Source organism: Coregonus clupeaformis, chromosome 12 (assembly GCF_020615455.1).
Source record: "Coregonus clupeaformis isolate EN_2021a chromosome 12, ASM2061545v1, whole genome shotgun sequence".
NCBI lineage: Eukaryota > Metazoa > Chordata > Actinopteri > Salmoniformes > Salmonidae > Coregonus > Coregonus clupeaformis.
In genome coordinates, this window is record NC_059203.1 from 2,788,968 (window position 1) to 2,807,748 (window position 18,781).

At 42.6% G+C, this 18,781-nt stretch overlaps 1 protein-coding gene across 1 annotated transcript; it reads right to left on the bottom strand.

Annotated features, from left to right (window-relative positions):
- Nucleotides 1-1,863: 1,863 nt before the first annotated feature.
- LOC121577971 (deoxynucleotidyltransferase terminal-interacting protein 1) lies at nt 1,864-18,399 on the bottom strand. Its single transcript, XM_041891992.1, has 13 exons — nt 17,976-18,399; nt 17,522-17,592; nt 16,662-16,758; nt 14,792-14,890; nt 14,622-14,690; nt 14,129-14,182; nt 13,084-13,145; nt 12,633-12,678; nt 12,352-12,410; nt 12,122-12,182; nt 9,107-9,178; nt 2,407-2,462; nt 1,864-2,149 (listed from the first exon to the last, which is right to left on the bottom strand). The coding sequence occupies exons 1-13, from the start codon at nt 18,051-18,053 to the stop codon at nt 2,035-2,037; spliced, it is 939 nt and encodes a 312-aa protein (XP_041747926.1). The 5' UTR covers nt 18,054-18,399; the 3' UTR covers nt 1,864-2,034.
- Nucleotides 18,400-18,781: the final 382 nt, after the last annotated feature.

Sequence of the window (18,781 nt, forward strand, 5' to 3'; positions counted from 1 at the left end):
TGTTCCATAGGAATATCCATCTCATCCCCATAATCCCGGTCTTCTCCAGAGTCGGCGCACTCGGATGATGCCTCAGAAGCTGAGGCTAACACCGATAGCACGTCCTCCAAAGGGATATCCTCCCTAAAGAACGCCCAGCGCTGCTTCCTCTCCTTCAAAGAAAAGAGGGCGCAGCTGGCGCAAATAGGGGGATTGCTGATGCGTGCTGTGAACCCAAAGGTCGTGGGGGTCCGCAGCCACCATGGAGGAGCAGCGGCATTGAGCTCTGAAAAGAGCTTTTGGGGGTGGAAAATCTCCTGGTGTGCTCATTTAGGACGACGTCGATGACCTGGAAAATCGACTGCGTTTTCTTCGTCCTGAGTCTTCGTCTCTTCTTGGCTTCTTCAGTCTAGTCGCTGAAGATAATGTGAGGCTGATTGAGGGGAAGTGTCCCCTCTTATAGGGACACCCGTACTCCGATTGGCTGCAGGTGTGTGCATAATTTTGCCTCAGGCTGTTCGCTGCCTAGGCAGCGGGGTAAACCAATAGGAGCAGAGCTCCCCTATGGGGCGGAGCTCCACGATATAGAACATACTTTTTAGAGTTTCCTAGTTCCGACTAGCACTGTTGCATGAGCAACAGTCTGTCTTTAACACAGCCACAAAGTCATAATTATGGCCAAAGCACGCATTTCTACAATTTATCTTCTTAAAATATGATTTTAAACCTAACCATTACCACACTGCCAGCCTTCTGCCTACCCCTAACCTTAAACTCATTTTTGTAATCAATTTAAAATTTGTGGCTGTGTTACCTAGTGGAAACACGGTTGGTCGAATACATTTTTAGTCAGTCAATCCAATGAAAACACCCAACAATGAAACAAATACCAAATATCAAAACCAAACACTTAAAAAAATATTAACATTAACAGAAAAAAATGAAACGTAAATTTAAACAAAACACTTTCAACTAGATCATAGTTAATGTCCTGTACTTCTCGTAGCTTACCACAATGTAAACAACCTGTAAGATACAATTTTCCTGAACTACAAAATAACCAAAAACATAGATGTCTCAATAATAGATATTTACCTACACTATTGTGGAAGAGGTGAGGTGACGAAACAGCCTGTATGGTAAAATATTTCTCCAACATATTTGCTCCATTATTTTAAACGCAATAAACTATATAAAAGGTAGACATACAAGGGATATTTGAACAGAACAGCTGCAGATTATTGACAAAAAACATTCTGACAAATATACTGAATAAACCAGACAGACAAATCAATACCTTTATTAATAAGTGAATAAGGTTGATTCACGTCTTTGCTAGAAAACAAGTACATGGCCTAAAAATTCATCATGGTCTATGCCGTGAAGTACAATGACATAAAAGGACCTGACATTGTAGAAACATATTACAATATAAAATTGAGAATACAGTTGAGAAGATGGGAAAACAAAATGACTGATTGTTCAAGAACAGTAGAAAAGTCCTTATATTCAATGTGGGGGGAGGCACCCCCTCGCCCCAAGAACCGTTCTATTAGCAAGGGGCCATAGCCTGCCATAGAGCCCGTTACAGTACCGTAAGGATGGGTAAAAAATAAAAGGAAAAAAGGGGGCACATTTCTTCATCAAATAGAACTGATCAGTAATTATATACAATGACATCCACACATCCAAAATACATTGGCACTCATGTACAGTCTCTCTTGATTTGATATGATTGATATATGAATTCTTTCTGTGGCTGTGTCCGAAATTGACATTTTAGATTTGAGTCATTTAGCAGACACCTACAGGTGCAATCAGGGTTAAGTGTCTTGCTCAAGGGCACATTGACAGATTTCTCAGTCGGCTCGGGATTCCAACCAGTGACCTTTCGGTTACTGGCCCAATGCTTTAAACCGCTAGGCTACCTGCCGCCCACAAAATGGCAGCCTATTCCCTTTGGTGCACTACTTTGTTCCAGGGGCAATAGGGCTCTGGTGAACAGAATTGTTATATATAGGCCAGGGAATAGGGTGCCATTTGCTAAGGCAGACTTTATTCCTTCCCTGAACTCTGGACCTCCATGGCTTTTTGCATCTTCTCAATCATCCACCCAGGAACTGTAAAAGGCTTCAACTCAACTGGGGTCATTTTCAGGTCAGGGCAATCTCTTTAAAAAAAAACATAAAATAAACAACACACAACAGAATCATAATCTCATCCTGAAAACAGGCTAAGCCCTTTGGGCTTGATTTAGCCTGGTCGCCCCAGACCTGTTTGAGCTGTAGGCTATGGCCAACTTATCTGGGGTGACCAGGCTAGGCATGCCTGGTTTAAGAAGTGAATATCCATCGAAGATACTCCATTCAATGACAGATGAATTGACACTCATTGAATAAAATGGGGGCCAACAAATGTCTTCCTTACTTGTAATCATTACTCAGAGAAAGGTCCTGGACATCCTCTTCAATAAGGAGATAGGCCTATAAAATTATAAAATGTTTAGATTAAGTTAGATTAGTTTACATTAGTTCATACATTTAGCAGATCATACTTGCAAGGTGCAAATATGTAGAAAATCGCTCCGCCATTACCTGGTTGTTCAAATTCTATCATGTTCGCCTAATTTCAGTTTATGCGATAAAACAAGCAATTTATAGTTTAAAGAATCATATTACAATCTTTTCAATAACCAATCTTTTCAAAAAGTCACTGCTCTAGAATGTAGTGAAATACCGGTAAATTCAAGAGGGTGCTACTATATTAAATGTCTAAACGTAGTTCTTTGCCCTATGCCATTATGAATCAGATTCCACTAATCATTAGATTGTCCTATACCATATTACAACCTTAGGGGCCTCCCGAGTGGCGCAGCGGTCTAAGGCACTGCATTGCAGTGCTTGCGGCATCACTACAGACCCAGGTTCGATCCCGGGCTGTGTCGCAGCCAACCGCGACCGGGAGACCAATGAGGCGGCGCACAATTGGCCAAGCGTCGTCCGGGTTAGTGGAGGATTTGGCCGGCCGGGATGTCCTTGTCCCATCGCGCTCCAGCGACTCCTGTGGCGGGCCGGGCGCATACATGCTAACACGGTTGCCAGTTGTATGGTGTTTCCTCCAACACATTGGTGCGGCTGGCTTCCGGGTTAAGCGAGCAGTGTGTCAAGAAGCAGTGCGGCTTGGCAGGGTTGACCTTCGCTTCTCCCGAGTCCGTATGGGTGTTGCAGCGATGGGACAAGACTAACTACCAATTGGATATCACAAAATTGGGGGGGAAAAAAGAACACTAACAAAAACAAATAAACATTATACACACACACACACATACACACACACAGTGGGGAGAACAAGTATTTGATACACTGCCGATTTTGCAGGTTTTCCTACTTACAAAGCATGTAGAGGTCTGTAATATTTATCATAAGTACACATCAACTGTGAGAGACGGAATCTAAAACAAAAATCCAGAAAATCACATTGTATGATTTAAGTAATTAATTTGCATTTTATTGCATGACATAAGTATTTGATCACCTACCAACCAGTAAGAATTCCGGCTCTCACAGACCTGTTAGTTTTTCTTTAAGAAGTCCTCCTGTTCTCCACTCATTACCTGTATTAACTGCACCTGTTTGAACTCGTTACCTGTATAAAAGACACCTGTCCACACACTCAATCAAACAGACTCCAATCTCTCCACAATGGCCAAGACCAGAGAGCTGTGTAAGGACATCAGGGATAACATTGTAGACCTGCACAAGGCTGGGATGGGCTACAGGACAATAGGCAAGCAGCTTGGTGAGAAGGCAACAACTGTTGGCGAAATTATTAGAAAATGGAAGAAGTTCAAGATGACGGTCAATCACCCTCCATGCAAGATCTCACCTCGTGGGGCATCAATGATCATGAGGAAGGTGAGGGATCAGCCCAGAACTACACAGCAGGACCTGGTCAATGACCTGAAGAGAGCTGGGACCACAGTCTCAAAGAAAACCATTAGTAACACACTACGCCGTCATGGATTAAAATCCTGCAGCGCACGCAAGGTCCCCCTGCTCAAGCCAGCGCATGTCCAGGCCCGTCTGAAGTTTGCCAATGACCATCTGGATGATCCAGAGGAGGAATGGGAGAAGGTCATGTGGTCTGATGAGACAAAGATATAGCTTTTTGGTCTAAACTCCACTCGCCGTGTTTGGAGGAAGAAGAAGGATGAGTACAACCCCAAGAACACCATCCCAACCGTGAAGCATGGAGGTGGAAACATCATTCTTTGGGGAAGCTTTTCTGCAAAGGGGACAGGAGGACTGCACCGTATTGAGGGGAGGATGGATGGGGTCATGTATCGCGAGATCTTGGCCAACAACCTCCTTCCCTCAGTAAGAGCATTGAAGATGGGTCGTGGCTGGGTTTTCCAGCATGACAACGACCCGAAACACACAGCCAGGGCAACTAAGGAGTGGCTCCGTAAGAAGCATCTCAAGGTCCTGGAGTGGCCTAGCCAGTCTCCAGACCTGAACCCAATAGAACATCTTTGGAGGGAGCTGAAAGTCCGTATTGCCCAGCGACAACCCCGAAACCTGAAGGATCTGGAGAAGGTCTGTATGGAGCAGTGGCCCAAAATCACTGCTGCAGTGTGTGCAAACCTGGTCAAGACCTACAGGAAACGTATGATCTCTGTAATTGCAAACAAAGGTTTCTGTACCAAATATTAAGTTCTGCTTTTCTGATGTATCAAATACTTATGTCATGCAATAAATGCAAATGAATTACTTAAAAATCATACAATGTGATTTTCTGGATTTTTGTTTTAGATTCCGTCTCTCACAGTTGAGATACTTGTTCTCCCCACTGTACATACACACACAAATATATACACACACATACATACAGTGGGGAGAACAAGTATTTGATACACTGACGATTTTGCAGGTTTTCCTACTTACAAAGCATGTAGAGGTCTGTAATTTTTATCATAGGTACACTTCAACTGTGAGAGACGGAATCTAAATTCAGGAAATCACATTGTATGATTTTTAAGTAATTAATTTGCATTTTATTGCATGACATAAGTATTTGATCACCTACCAACCAGTAAGAATTCCGGCTCTCACAGACCTGATAGTTTTTCTTTAAGAAGCCCTCCTGTTCTCCACTCATTACCTGTATTAACTGCACCTGTTTGAACTCGTCTTTTATACAGGTAACGAGTTCAAAGTATGTGTTTAGGTAAAAATATTTTTTTTGTTTTATTCTATAAACTACTGACAACATTTCTCCCAAATTCCAAATAAAAAATATTGTCATTTAGAGCATTTATTTGCAGAAAATGACAACTGGTCAAAATAACAAAAAATATGTAGTGTTGTCAGACCTCGAATAATGCAAAGAAAAGAAGTTCATGTTCATTTTTAAACAACACAATACTAATGTTTTAACTTAGGAAGAGTTCAGAAATCAATATTTGGTGGAATAACCCAGATTTTCAATCACAGCTTTGATGCGTCTTGGCATGCTCTCCACCAGTCTTTCACATTGATGTTGGGTGACTTTATGCCACTCCTGGCGCAAAAATTCAAGCAGCTCGGCTTTGTTTGATGGCTTGTGACCATCCATCTTCCTCTTGATCACATTCCAGAAGTTTTCAATGGGGTTCAGGTCTGGAGATTGGGCTGGCCATAACAGGGTCTTGATCTGGTGGTCCTCCATCCACACCTTGATTGACCTGGCTGTGTGCCATGGCGCATTGTCCTGCTGGAAAAACCAATCCTCAGAGTTGGGGAACAATGTCAGAGCAAAACGAAGCAAGTTTTCTTCCAGGACAACCTTGTACATGGCTTGATTCATGCATCCTTCACAAAAGACAAATCTGCCCGATTCCAGCCTTGCTGAAGCACACCCAGATCATCACCAATCCTCCACCAAATTTCACAGTGGGTGCAAGACACTGTGGCTTGTAGGCCTCTCCAGGTCTCCGTCTAACCATTAGACGACCAAGTGTTGGGCAAAGCTGAAAATTGGACTTACTCCAGTCCTCTGCGGTCCAATCCTTATGGTCTTTTGCAAACCTCAGCCTGGCTCTTCTTTGCTTCTCATTGATGAAGGGCTTTTTTCTAGTTTTGAACGACTTCAGCCCTGCCCCTAGGAGCCTGTTTCGAACCGTCCTCGCCGTGCACTTCACCCCAGCTGCCATTTGCCATTCTTTTTGTAGGTCACTTGATGTCATCCTACGGTTGTTGAGTGACATTCGAATGAGTTGGCGGTCATCCCGGTCAGTAGAGAGTCGTTTTCGCCCTCTGCCGGTCTGTAGCTTTGTTGTCCCCTATGTCTGCTGCTTGACCTTGTTCTTATGAACCGCCGTCTTTGAAATTTTAAGGATGGAAGCAATCTGACGTTCACTGTATCCCTCTGCCAGTAAAGCCAGAATTGAACCCTTCTTTTCCTCACTCAACTTTCCTTTTCAACTCTTTTGTCATGGTCAATAGTTATTTTTTGATTAATATTACTTTTGAGATACTATTAGCACTGTTTTTGCCATCCAACTGGTCCTATTGCAAGAGGATAGTGATGACCACAGTAGTGGTTTTTATACTTTTCCTCGTTAAATAAGATTTGGTTCATGTGATCACCTAATCAGTACCTAATTCAGTAGAATGAGGTGTGCCTGTGTTGGAATTCAACAGACACTGGAATGGAATGGCTGTCATACATGTAGAGATGCTGATTTAAGAAAAATGTGCAGTGGTCCCTTAATTTTTTCCACAACTGTATATACACAAACAATATATATATATATATATATATATATATATATATATATATATATATATATATATATATATATATATATATATATATATATATATATATATATATATATGTTTGTGTATATATATACAGTGAGGGAAAAAAGTATTTGATCCCCTGCTGATTTTGTACGTTTGCCCACTGACAAAGGCATGATCAATCTATAATTTTAATGGTAGGTTTATTTGAACAGTGAGAGACAGAATAACAACAAAAAAATCCAGAAAAACGCATGTCAAAAATGTTATAAATTGATTTGCATTTTAATGAGGGAAAGAAGTATTTGACCCCCTCTCAAATCAGAAAGATTTCTGGCTCCCAGGTGTCTTTTATACAGGTAACGAGCTGAGATTAGGAGCACACTCTTAAAGGGAGTGTTCCTAATCTCAGTTTGTTACCTGATAAAAGACACCTGTCAGCAGAAACAATCAATCAATCAGATTCAAAACGCTCCACCTTGGCCAAGACCAAAGAGCTCTCCAAGGATGTCAGGGACAAGATTGTAGACCTACACAAGGCTGGAATGGGCTACAAGACCATCGCCAAGCAGCTTGGTGAGAAGGTGACAACAGTTGGTGCGATTATTCGCAAATGGAAGAAACACAAAATAACTGTCAATCTCCCTCGGCCTGGGGCTCCATGCAAGATCTCTCCTCGTGGAGTTGCAATGATCATGAGAACGGTGAGGAATCAGCCCAGAACTACACGGAAGGATCTTGTCAATGATCTTAAGGCAGCTGGGACCATAGTCATCAAGAAAACAATTGGTAACACACTACGCCGTGAAGGACTGAAATCCTGCAGCGCCCGCAAGGTCCCCCTGCTCAAGAAAGCACATATACAGGCCCGTCTGAAGTTTGCCAATGAACATCTGAATGATTCAGAGGAGAACTGGGTGAAAGTGTTGTGGTCAGATGAGACCAAAATCGAGCTCTTTGGCATCAACTCAACTCGCCGTGTTTGGAGGAGGAGGAATGCTGCCTATGACCCCAAGAGCACCATCCCCACCGTCAAACATGGAGGTGGAAACATTATGCTTTGGGGGTGTTTTTCTGCTAAGGGGAAAGGACAACTTCACCGCATCAAAGGGACGATGGACGGGGGCATGTACCGTCAAATCTTGGGTGAGAACCTCCTTCCTTCAGCCAGTGCATTGAAAAATGGGTCGTGGATGGGTATTCCAGCATGACAATGACCCAAAACACACAGCCAAGGCAACAAAGGAGTGGCTCAAGCAGAAGCACATTAAGATCCTGGAGTGGCCTTGCCAGTCTCCAGACCTTAATCACATAGAAAATCTGTGGAGGGAGCTGAAGGTTCGAGTTGCCAAACGTCAGCCTCGAAACCTTAATGACTTGGAGAAGATCTGCAAAGAGGAGTGGAACAAAATCCCTCCTGAGATGTGTGCAAACCTGGTGGCCAACTACAAGAAACGTCTGACCTCTGTGATTGCCAACAAGGGTTTTGCCACCAAGTACTAAGTCATGTTTTGCAGAGGGTCAAATACTTATTTCCCTCATTAAAATGCAAATCAATTTATAGCATTTTTGACATGCGTTTTTCTGGATTTTGTTGTTGTTTTTCTGTCTCTCACTGTTCAAATAACAGTGAGAGATAATAATCATTAAAATTATAGACTGATCATGTCTTTGTCAGTGGGCAAACGTACAAAATCAGCAGGGGATCAAATACTTTTTTCCCTCACTGTATATTATAACCTTAATATGCTTGTCCTTAACAGTGTTGATTAAATAAGAACGTTAGTTTGTTGTGACCGTTGCTAGTTTAAACCGCCCAGCTCTTGGTTGTCTCTTTTTCATTTTTCGGCATTGGGAGGTGTTAACATTTGGAGGTGTTTCCGCGGTTTGGACCAATCAAAATCAACTTGGTAGCCTCGTCATTTTCATCACCAGATCCATGGCTTCCTATTAATCTAACCCCAGTCAATTAACGTTGAGGGGGTGTTCTCTATTGAATTAATATATTTTGTATACACATTGAATGAAATAATAATGCTATGGGTGAACACCCTATAAGCTGTATGAAGCTGGTGTGTACAAAACCGAAAGTAAAAAGACAAAAGCTAAACTTAAGGACGGGAAGCATAGAAATGACAGCTTATCAGACTTGCTTTCAATGAGAATGACAGATCTATAACTCACATTTCTATGTGAATTTAGTTGGGTCGCCCACAAAGATTGGTTTGTGCTTTAGCCAACTGCATGACAACGAACATGACAGAGGAGTTTGGCTAAAGCACAAAGAGATATGCTATCAGGCTAGAGATCCGCGTCCAGGCTAGAGTTGGGTACAGAGCTCTTACCATCTTTCCACCTGTGGCTCTCATATGCTGTCTCTCCGCCAACCAGTGTTTGTCCTGGGCATCGGCCGCATACTGAAAACACACACAGACACAGTATTATTACTTTGCTGTAAGCTTTGTAATGGTTTATGGTAGGGGAGACAGGATGGTTGTCTCACTCACGGGTTGGTTAGCATAATATAGCAGACAGTGAAGAAACCGTCACCGCACATTGCCACTCCGGTTCCACATTTCTTTTTGACTTTTTGATTTAATTGTATGTGCTCCTTTAATTCCGTTTTTAGCTCCCAATGTACACATGAAATACAATTTATTAAACTAATATTGCTTACTTCTAATCTACAGGTTGTTGTGTAACCATAAGATAAAACATTACAAGGGGTCATCCACCTACAGGTAACTGCCAAATAAAGGAAAACACCAACAAAGTGTCTTAATAGGGCGTTGGGCCACAACGAGCCAGAACAGCTTCAATGCCAAGAGCTTCAATGCACCTTGGCATAGATTCTACAAGTGTCTGGAACCCTATTGGAGGGATGTGACAGCATTCTTCCACGAGAAATTCCATCATTTAGTGTTTTGTTGAAGGTGGTGGAAAACATTGTCTCAGGCCACACTCCGGAATCTTCCATAAGGGTTTAAATTGGGTTGACATCTGGTGACTGAGACGGCCATGGCATATGGTTTACATCGTTTTCATGCTCATCAAACCTTTCATTGACCACTCGTGCTGTATGGATGGGGGCATTGTCATCATGGAAGAGACCACTCCCATCAGGATATAAATTATTCACCATAGGTGATCACTCAGAATGGCTGTGTTTTTATTGGCATTTACCTTGCCCTCTAAGGGGTTGAGTGGACCTAAACCATGCCAGAAAAATTCACCCCACACCATAACAGAGCCTCCAGAACCCTCATTTCCTCAAGTGTTTCCATTATTTTGGAAGTTACCTGTATGTCACCTATCAAGCTGAAGAGACAGCAGACTTTGGCTTGCCAGAGGCCTTTTTCAAGCCGATTATGACTGCTGCCCAGATGTCTAAAGGGTGGTTTTTGAGTTGGATTATTTGTTTGCTGAGAAATTGTGCTTTCCACAGAACATACCCAAGGGTATATGCCATAGGAGATCTGCAACGGGATCCCTAAGTTCATCCAAACGAAAACAGGACGATTCTGACATGGAAATGCCGGCCAACATACACTACATTTACATTTTACATTTTAGTCATTTAGCAGACGCTCTTATCCAGAGCGACTTACAGTTAGTGAATACATTATTTTATTTTTTATACTGGCCCCCTGTGGGAATCGAACCCACAACCCTGGCGTTGCAAACGCCATGCTCTATCAACTGAGCTACATCCCTGCCGGCCATTCCCTCCCCTACCCTGGACGACGCTGGGTCAATTGTGCGCCGCCCATGAGTCTCCCGGTCGCGGCCGGCTGCGACAGAGCCTGGATTCGAATCAGGATCTCTAGTGGCACAGTTAGCACTGCGATGCAGTGCCTTAGACCACTGCGCCACTACATGACCAGAAGTATGTGGACACCTGCTCGTCGAACATCTAATTCCAAAATCATGGGCATTAATATGGAGTTGGTCCCCCCTTTGCTGCTATAACAGCCTCCACTCTTCTTGGAAGTCTGTCCACTAGATGTTGAAACATTGCTGCGGGGACTTGCTTCCATTCAGCCACAAAAGCATTAGTGAGGTCGGGCACTGATGTTGGGTGATTAGGCCTGGCTGGCAGTCGGCGTTCCAATTAATCCCAACGGTGTTCGATGGGGTTGAGGTCAGGGCTCTGTGCAGGCCAGTCAAGTTCTTCCACACCGATCTCGACAAACCATTTCTGTACGGACCTTGCTTTGTGCACAGGGGCATTGTCATGCTGAAACAGGAAAGGGCCTTCCCCAAACTGTTGACACAAAGTTGGAAGCACAGAATCGTCTAGAATGTCATTGTATTCTGTAGCGTTAAGATTTCCCTTCACTGGAACTAAGGGGCCTAGCCCGAACCATGAAAAACAGCCACAGACCATTATTCCTCATCCACCAAACTTTACAGTTGGCACTATACATTCGGGCAGGTAGCATTCTCCTGGCATCTGCCAAACCCAGATTCGTCCGTCGGAATGCCAGATGGTGAAGCGTGATTCATCACTCCAGAGAACACGTTTCCACTGCTCCAGAGCCCAATGACGGCGAGCTTTACACCACTCCAGCCGAAGCTTGGCATTGCGCATGGTGATTTTAGTCTTGTGTGCGGCTGCTCGGCCATGGAAACCCATTTTATGAAGCTCCCGACTAACAGTTATTGTGCTGACGTTGCTTCCAGAGGCAGTTTGGAACTCGGTAGTGAGTGTTGCAACAGAGGACAGACAATTTTTACGTGCTGCGCGCTTCAACACTCGGCAGTCCCATTCTATGAGCTTGTGTGGCCTACCACTTTGCGGCTGAGGCGTTGTTGCTCCTAGATGGTTCCACTTCACAATAACAGCACTTACAGTTGACCGGGGCAGCTCAAGCAGGGCAGAAACTGAGCTCTTCACTAAGGCCATTCTACTGCCAATGTTTATCTATGGAGATTGCATGGCTGTGTGCTCGATTTTATACACCCGTCAGCAACGGGTGTGGCTGAAATAGCCGAATCCAGTCATTTGAAGGGGTGTCCACATACATACACACACACACATATATATATATATATATATATATAGTGTATATCGATTTTGGTTCTCCATACAGACAACATATTTTTTACGTAATCTGAAACACCGCCATTGTTCTCAGCATTTAGTGCTTATTAAACCATCTGGGGAAAAATATTTTAGTTGATGCTTCCTTACTTTCCTGTTTTATTGCTCTCATTTATCTGGAAACAGATGTGGGATAACGCAGTAGGTTAGATGCAGAGCGCGTTCATTTATTTAAAACAACAAAATGTACATCCTGCATTTATTGTCACCTCAGAAAGAGAAAGCGAGAGAGAGAGAGAGAGAGAGAGAGAGTTACCTTGAAGAGGTCAGTATGTTTGATGTAAATCCTTCCTCTGGTGCCACCCATTCCTAAAGCCCTACAATTAAAAACAGGGATTTCAGGTTTCATTAGAAACATACCATAAAAACAACGTAGACAAGGTTGGTGGACCACGCACCCCATGTAAATTCCATTCTCTCTTTATTTTGTGTGTATGTGTGAGTCAATTGAACATTGTTAATACTCTACTTCCAATTTCCACTAACTTGTTTGCTCTGGACCCAAGAACAAATCTGCTCCCTTCATTCAGTCTGGAAGGGTCCCACTGTATAATATGAAAACATTCTATTATACAGATAATACTCTAATTTATTTATTTACATTACGTTGATTTCATCTAAAAAGGACAGTGTGTTTGAGCTTTAAACATTTTTAGAATGAATGAGGGAAACTTGTTATAGTTGCGTGGTATAATTGATAAATGACTATTGCATTTAGCCATTATCACATAACTAATTAATAGAAGCAATAACATATAAACTCTTACCTTTGGTCCCTGACGCTTTATGGACTCTGATGTCTTGGGCTTGGGCCTACAGAATAGCGGAACACAATGGGAGAACATGCATATGGATCATGGGATTATACATCATACATGTTTGAATATTCACCTTAATCTAGATTTACATTGAAGAGATATGGGACGACTAAGTAATAATATGCCATTTAGCAGACGCTTTTATCCAAAGCGACTTACAGTCATGTGTGCATACATTTTTACGTATGGGTGGTCCCAGGGATCGAACCCACTACCCTGGCGTTACAAGCGCCATGCTCTACCAATTGAGCTACAGAGGACCTTCAGTGTCACTTCTATGTGAATTAGAGTTTGAGCATTCATGCAGCAGTGATTTTACATGTAGGTTTTGACAATGAAAACAACTGCTCACTGACAGCAAGGTGAAAACATGTCTTGTCGAACAGGAGCACATACTCACACATTACTATATGTAGTAGGCTTGTCATAGGAACCGACAGGAGCAGTTGTGCGCCCTTTCCGCTGAAAAAAAGACATTGCCATATGATGGGGATTTTCCATTTAAGCATAGTTAATTACATCATGACAAGCTAACAATGTATGGTTAAATAGTTAATCACAACATGACAAGAAGAGGCCTGAAACAGAGCAAGGAAATAGCTCAGGGAATTGTGAAACAGAGCCAGGAAATGGCTCTGTTAGATTTTAACCATATGATGAGGATTTTTCAGTGGACTATGGGATAGACATGGTTAATCAACAAATACAGAGCTAGGGTTAAACATGGATACATCTCTGTTGCTAGGCAAGAACGTAATTGGTTTCTCTCACTGGGTTTATGTGTTTGTTCTCTGGTCATCTGACCTGTCTTCGGTTGTCTTATCTTATCAGTGACTGAAACCAGGCTGAACCCTTTGTCTCTCCTTGAGCGTCTTCCTGATTAAATTATAGCGTGATGGGCTGGGACAGAGGGATTAGGCTTAGGTATGGTTGAGAGATTGATTGTGGGCCTGCCATGTTGTCCACAATCCATCTCCAGGTCAAGCCAGGGTTGAACAAAGTTCAAACTGAACATTATTATTTTTACATGACAGGGCTGTTATTTGTGCATGACAAAGCTTGATTGGTCACACCACCATTGTTTCCAAACTGAATAGAAGTCAGATTGCGCCACTATCATAAACTAAGGATGTGGGCGGAGTGGTCAAGAGGGGAAACTGAAGACAGTGGTGGTGGAACCCAAGAGGGAGGGGTTAAGATAAAAATGTATGTAAAATTACTATATAAACTGAGAGCTGGGAGGTGGACAATCAGATGTTTTGCAAACCACCTCGGCTCTATTACGTATGTAATAAAGTCTATCTTAATTCTACAAAAACTCTGAAATACTTTTGGTTCTTTGATTAGTATAAAGGACAAATTTGCCACAACATATATTGTCAGTTACTCTGCGTTTTGGATAAGTTCATTATTTTGATGAAGGTTTATTCTACAGACTGGTTTACCTTCTTTGGAACAGGGCTGGTCCTTTGACTGGATTCATCCTCCAGTTTCGCCCGCTGCAAGAAAATAGATATTGTTGCTGAAGTGGAAGAGACAGTGATAGCCCTATATCCTTATTTTCCCTCCAACAACTGGGGGTAATAAGACTAATGCAATGAGGAAAACCCTCATTCATACTTCCAGCCGGCATACTCACTTTCAAACATCATCATCATTTTTGGAAGCGTAAATCAGTGTCATGTTCACTTTAAATCTGCAACTTCACTTATGGTGACAACTACATTTATATGAGACTTGGACTCATTCTAGATGAGTCTTTCTGCAATATATCTCACATCCTATCTCCTCGCCTCCTTCTCAACCGTATTTGAGAAGGTCCAAGGTCCCTCCCCTCCAATACATTTTGAGGTAAGGAAAGAGGAACGTGAGGAATCGAGGAAAGATGGATTGAGAAAGAGCCATCATGATCTTCACTCATTTAAAATCTTCCTTTACCTTGACTGGAGGCTCAGGGCCGGTTCTTGTCACTGTCGCTTTCTTCCCGTCTGAGAAGAGCTGTTTGGACTGACAAGGGACAGAAACTGAACATTACTCACAGACGTCTCTGCGCGTTAACCACAGAATCTAAACAGTGATACTTCTTTGAAACACAGTTGCCATCTTACATTTTCCAAGCAGTTTATGCAGGCTTCTCGGATCAGCTGCTCTGTCTGGACGTCCTCTTCGAAGTTCTTCTTCACGTTGCTGGCTGCTTTCTCGAAAAACTGTCGCAAATAAAGACAATTCTTGGCACCCCGGTTTTCAGTACTCCAGCACCCTACCCTTGAGGATAACAACACTGAGGCTTTTTCTAAAACGTTTTATGAGATTGGAGAATACATGGAAGGGATCTTTAACCATTCCCCCATATAGAATCTTTTCAGATTCTCGATTTCCTTCGTCTTCACTTATGGACTGCTCAGAACTCTATTTTCATGTCATCTGACCATAGCACTGCCCGGAGTTTGATAAAAGGCATTGGCACTTGGATTGGAACTGGTGCTATGGTCAGATGACATCTTTGGCCACACACCAGTGGTGGGTATGGCATTGAATAACGGAAGCATATGCAGAAAAGTACCTCATACCTATGGTAAAATATGGTGCTTTGTCTTTTATGTTATGGGGCTATTTTATTTCCACTGGTCCTGGGGCTCTTGTTAAGGTCAACGGCATCATGACCTTTACCCAGCACCAGAACATTTTAGGCAAAAACATGGTTGCATCTAACAGGTGGCTGAGGAGGGTGCTGAAATATTGAAAACAGGGGTGCCAATAATGAGGCGGGTGCTAGAGTATTGAAAATAGGGGTGCCAATAACTTCAACCCCTATCTTTTTTAAAAAATTATTATTATTTGCCAAACAAAATATATTTCTCTGAGCATTTTTATTAGCATACATTTTTTTGGAGCACACAATATATCTCAGTATTATTTATTTCATATGGTATTTCCTTCTTCTCTTTATCAAGGGTGCCAATAATTATGGACCTGACTGCCTTCAGAGTATTCACACCCCTTCCCTTTATCCACATTTTGTTAAGTTACAGCCTTATTCTAAAATGGAATAAATAAATAAACATCCTCATCAATCTACACACAATACCCCATAATGACAAAACGAAAACAGGTTTGTAGAAATAAATACAATAATCTTATAAATACAAAAACTGAAATACCTTATTTACATAAGTATTCAGACCCTTTGCTATGAGACTCAAAATGGAGCTCAGGTGCATCCTGTTTCCATTGATCATCCTTGAGATGTTTCTACAACTTGATTGGACATGATTTGGAAAGGCACACCAAAGGCACACACCTGTCTATATAAGGTCTCACAGTTGACAGTGCATGCCAGAGCAAAAACCAAGCCATGAGGTCGAAGGAATTGTCCGTAGAGCGCCAAAACAGGATTGTGTCAAGGCACAGATCTGGGGAAGGGTACCAAAACATTTCTGCAGCATTGAAAGTCCCCAAGAACACAGTGGCCTCCATCATTCTCAAATGGAAGAAGTTTGGAACCACCAAGACTCTTCCTAAAGCTGGCCACCCGGCCAAACTGAGAAATCGGGGGAGAAGGGCCTTGGTCAGGGAGGTGACCAAGAACCCGATGGTCACTCTGACAGAGCTCCAGAGTTCCTCTGTGGAGATGGGAGAACCTTCCAGAAGGACAACCATCTCTGCAGCACACCACCAATCAGGCCTTTATGGTAGAGTGGTCAGACAGAAGGCACTCCTCAGTAAAAGGCACATTACAGCCCGCTTGGAGTTTGCCAAAAGGCACCTAAAGGACTCAGACCATGAGAAACAAGATTCTCTGGTCTTTTTTTAAACATTTTTAGTCTTTTAGCAGACACTCTTATCCAGAGTGACTTACAGTTAGTGAGTGCATACATTTTCATACTGGCCCCCTGTGGGAAACGAACCCACAACCCTGGCGTTGCAAGCGCCACGCTCTACCAACTGAGCTACAGGAAACCAAGACAGCAGACTCACCTTCATGTATTTTCTGAAGACTCCCATAATATCCTCATTGAAGCTGGGCTGTAGAACCGTTCGCAAGAGGTCCATGGATATAACAGGGTCTGTGTAGCTAGACGCACAATGAAAGTGTCAGCTATAATCACACCTTTCGGATAATCTGTCTGGAAAGTCACTCACAAAACACATCGTTATCAGAGTTTCTGCTCTATACTGAAAATGCTCTATGTTGAAAACTTGACAGCTGACATGCACAATATTTGGTATTGTATTAACCTCCACGGGATCGGTGTCCCGTATACGGGGTCCTGAGCTACAGGCAGTTAGATTTGGCTTTTTAGGCGAAAATTGAAAAAAAGGATCCGATCCTTAAGAGGCTAAAGAGATTCTCCTGTACTTTTGTATACTTTTCTGCCAGTATTTCTAAAAGTAGCACTCATGAGCCAAAAGTGGTCCCCAAAAAGTGTGTACTAGGTCACATTATGTGCACCACATCATTGCTCTCTCTCACTCTGCCGTTGGTGCATCTTGCTAGCTGTCACTCATATGGCGAGGGGCTGATCGCTCATTGGTTGAAATTGAATCGCTAGGAGTCTGGCCGACATGGGGGGGAAATGCCGCAGCACATCTACCAGAAAAACAGTCGCTTCAAACTTGGCCTTTCGTGGCTAATTGAGGTAAGACAGCAATTCTGCTCATAGATTATGCATGTATTAACTACACATTCACACATCTGGCCCAAAGCAGGAGGTAAACAAAAAAAAACGAAGTAATTGCCAAAGTTACAGAGCATGTCTTTAAAAGCAAACTAATTAACAAAATACTCAAATGTGTTTTTTTTTGTGTACTACCCCTTTAACAGTCAGTCAACTTACTTCATGGTCATCTGTGAGCGTCTGCCCCGCCGGCAGAGCTGTCTGTGTTTTATCATGATGTTCCATGGATTCTGGAAGAAGAGGCCAAAGGATGCAGAGTCGATGAGTCACTGCATGCCAGCTGAGTCATCATCCCTTTCCCATCACATGAATTAGGCTATGTGTTGACAACTACTTTTCCGATTTTTACACATTCCCCTATGTTAAGTGACATTTGAAATGTTGGGTAGATTACATTTGAATGACAACTATAACTTGCTAAATTTATCAACTAGCTGATTAAACGACAATCACGATCGAGCAACCTCATCGAATCCCTTTCCACGCACGATCGCAATGAGTTCGAGCGGTCAATCTAATAAATGTCACATTGTTTCTCGTAACATAGCTAGGTAACTGCCTAGGAATCACACTTCGTAATGGTAATCATTTAGCAATTGTAATGCAAGCTCACCATAGTTTGAATGGGCGGCTGTTCAACAGCATCTTGTTGAAGCCAGTCCCTCCGTCCCTCACCTCGATGGGCACCCATTTGGCAGCAGCCCTTTTGGTATCTGGCTGGAGTGTGATGATTGATCCTCGAGGTCGGTAAAAGCTTGAAACTATTTTTGATCCCCTTTGACGATGTTGTTACAGAAGTGTACAATGCTCAAATTGGGATTACGTCTTCTGTCTGATGCTTTTTATTTCAACAACAAAACAGGCTAAAACTATCCAAATGCTTATTTAAATACGCGCTGGCAAATTACTTGCTGAATAATTTTTTACTGAATATTCTAGCATTCAAAAGCAACCAGTCTCCTCTTCTCGAACCACACTTTCTTTGTTTGACAGAGCCAGGATGTTTTTCTAGAAACCAAAGCTAACTCTTTACCGCCATCTACTGCACCGGAAGTACAAACATGTATTTAGCGCACGCGTAAAAGCTACGTAGGCGTGTCCGTGCAAAGAAGGCTTTGAACCATTGCAGCCGCCATATTTGTAGGGGCTTTCAGAAGCAACTAATGACGAGCAGAGTTTGGAATATACTGACTATTGTTCTTTATCACCTGTTTTATTTGGCTCTTAACATTTAGGTTGTAGTGACTAGCATTGCAGTATACATTTTTCTTTCACTAAAGTAATATGTAATAATGCAACAACTATGGCAAAATGTACAGGTATGGAATATTTTCCAAGAGATGGCTCTGGGGAACCTTTAGCGGGTTCAAAGCACAAAACATGGGATGTCAGCAGACCAGTCAGCATCTTGAAGAGAGC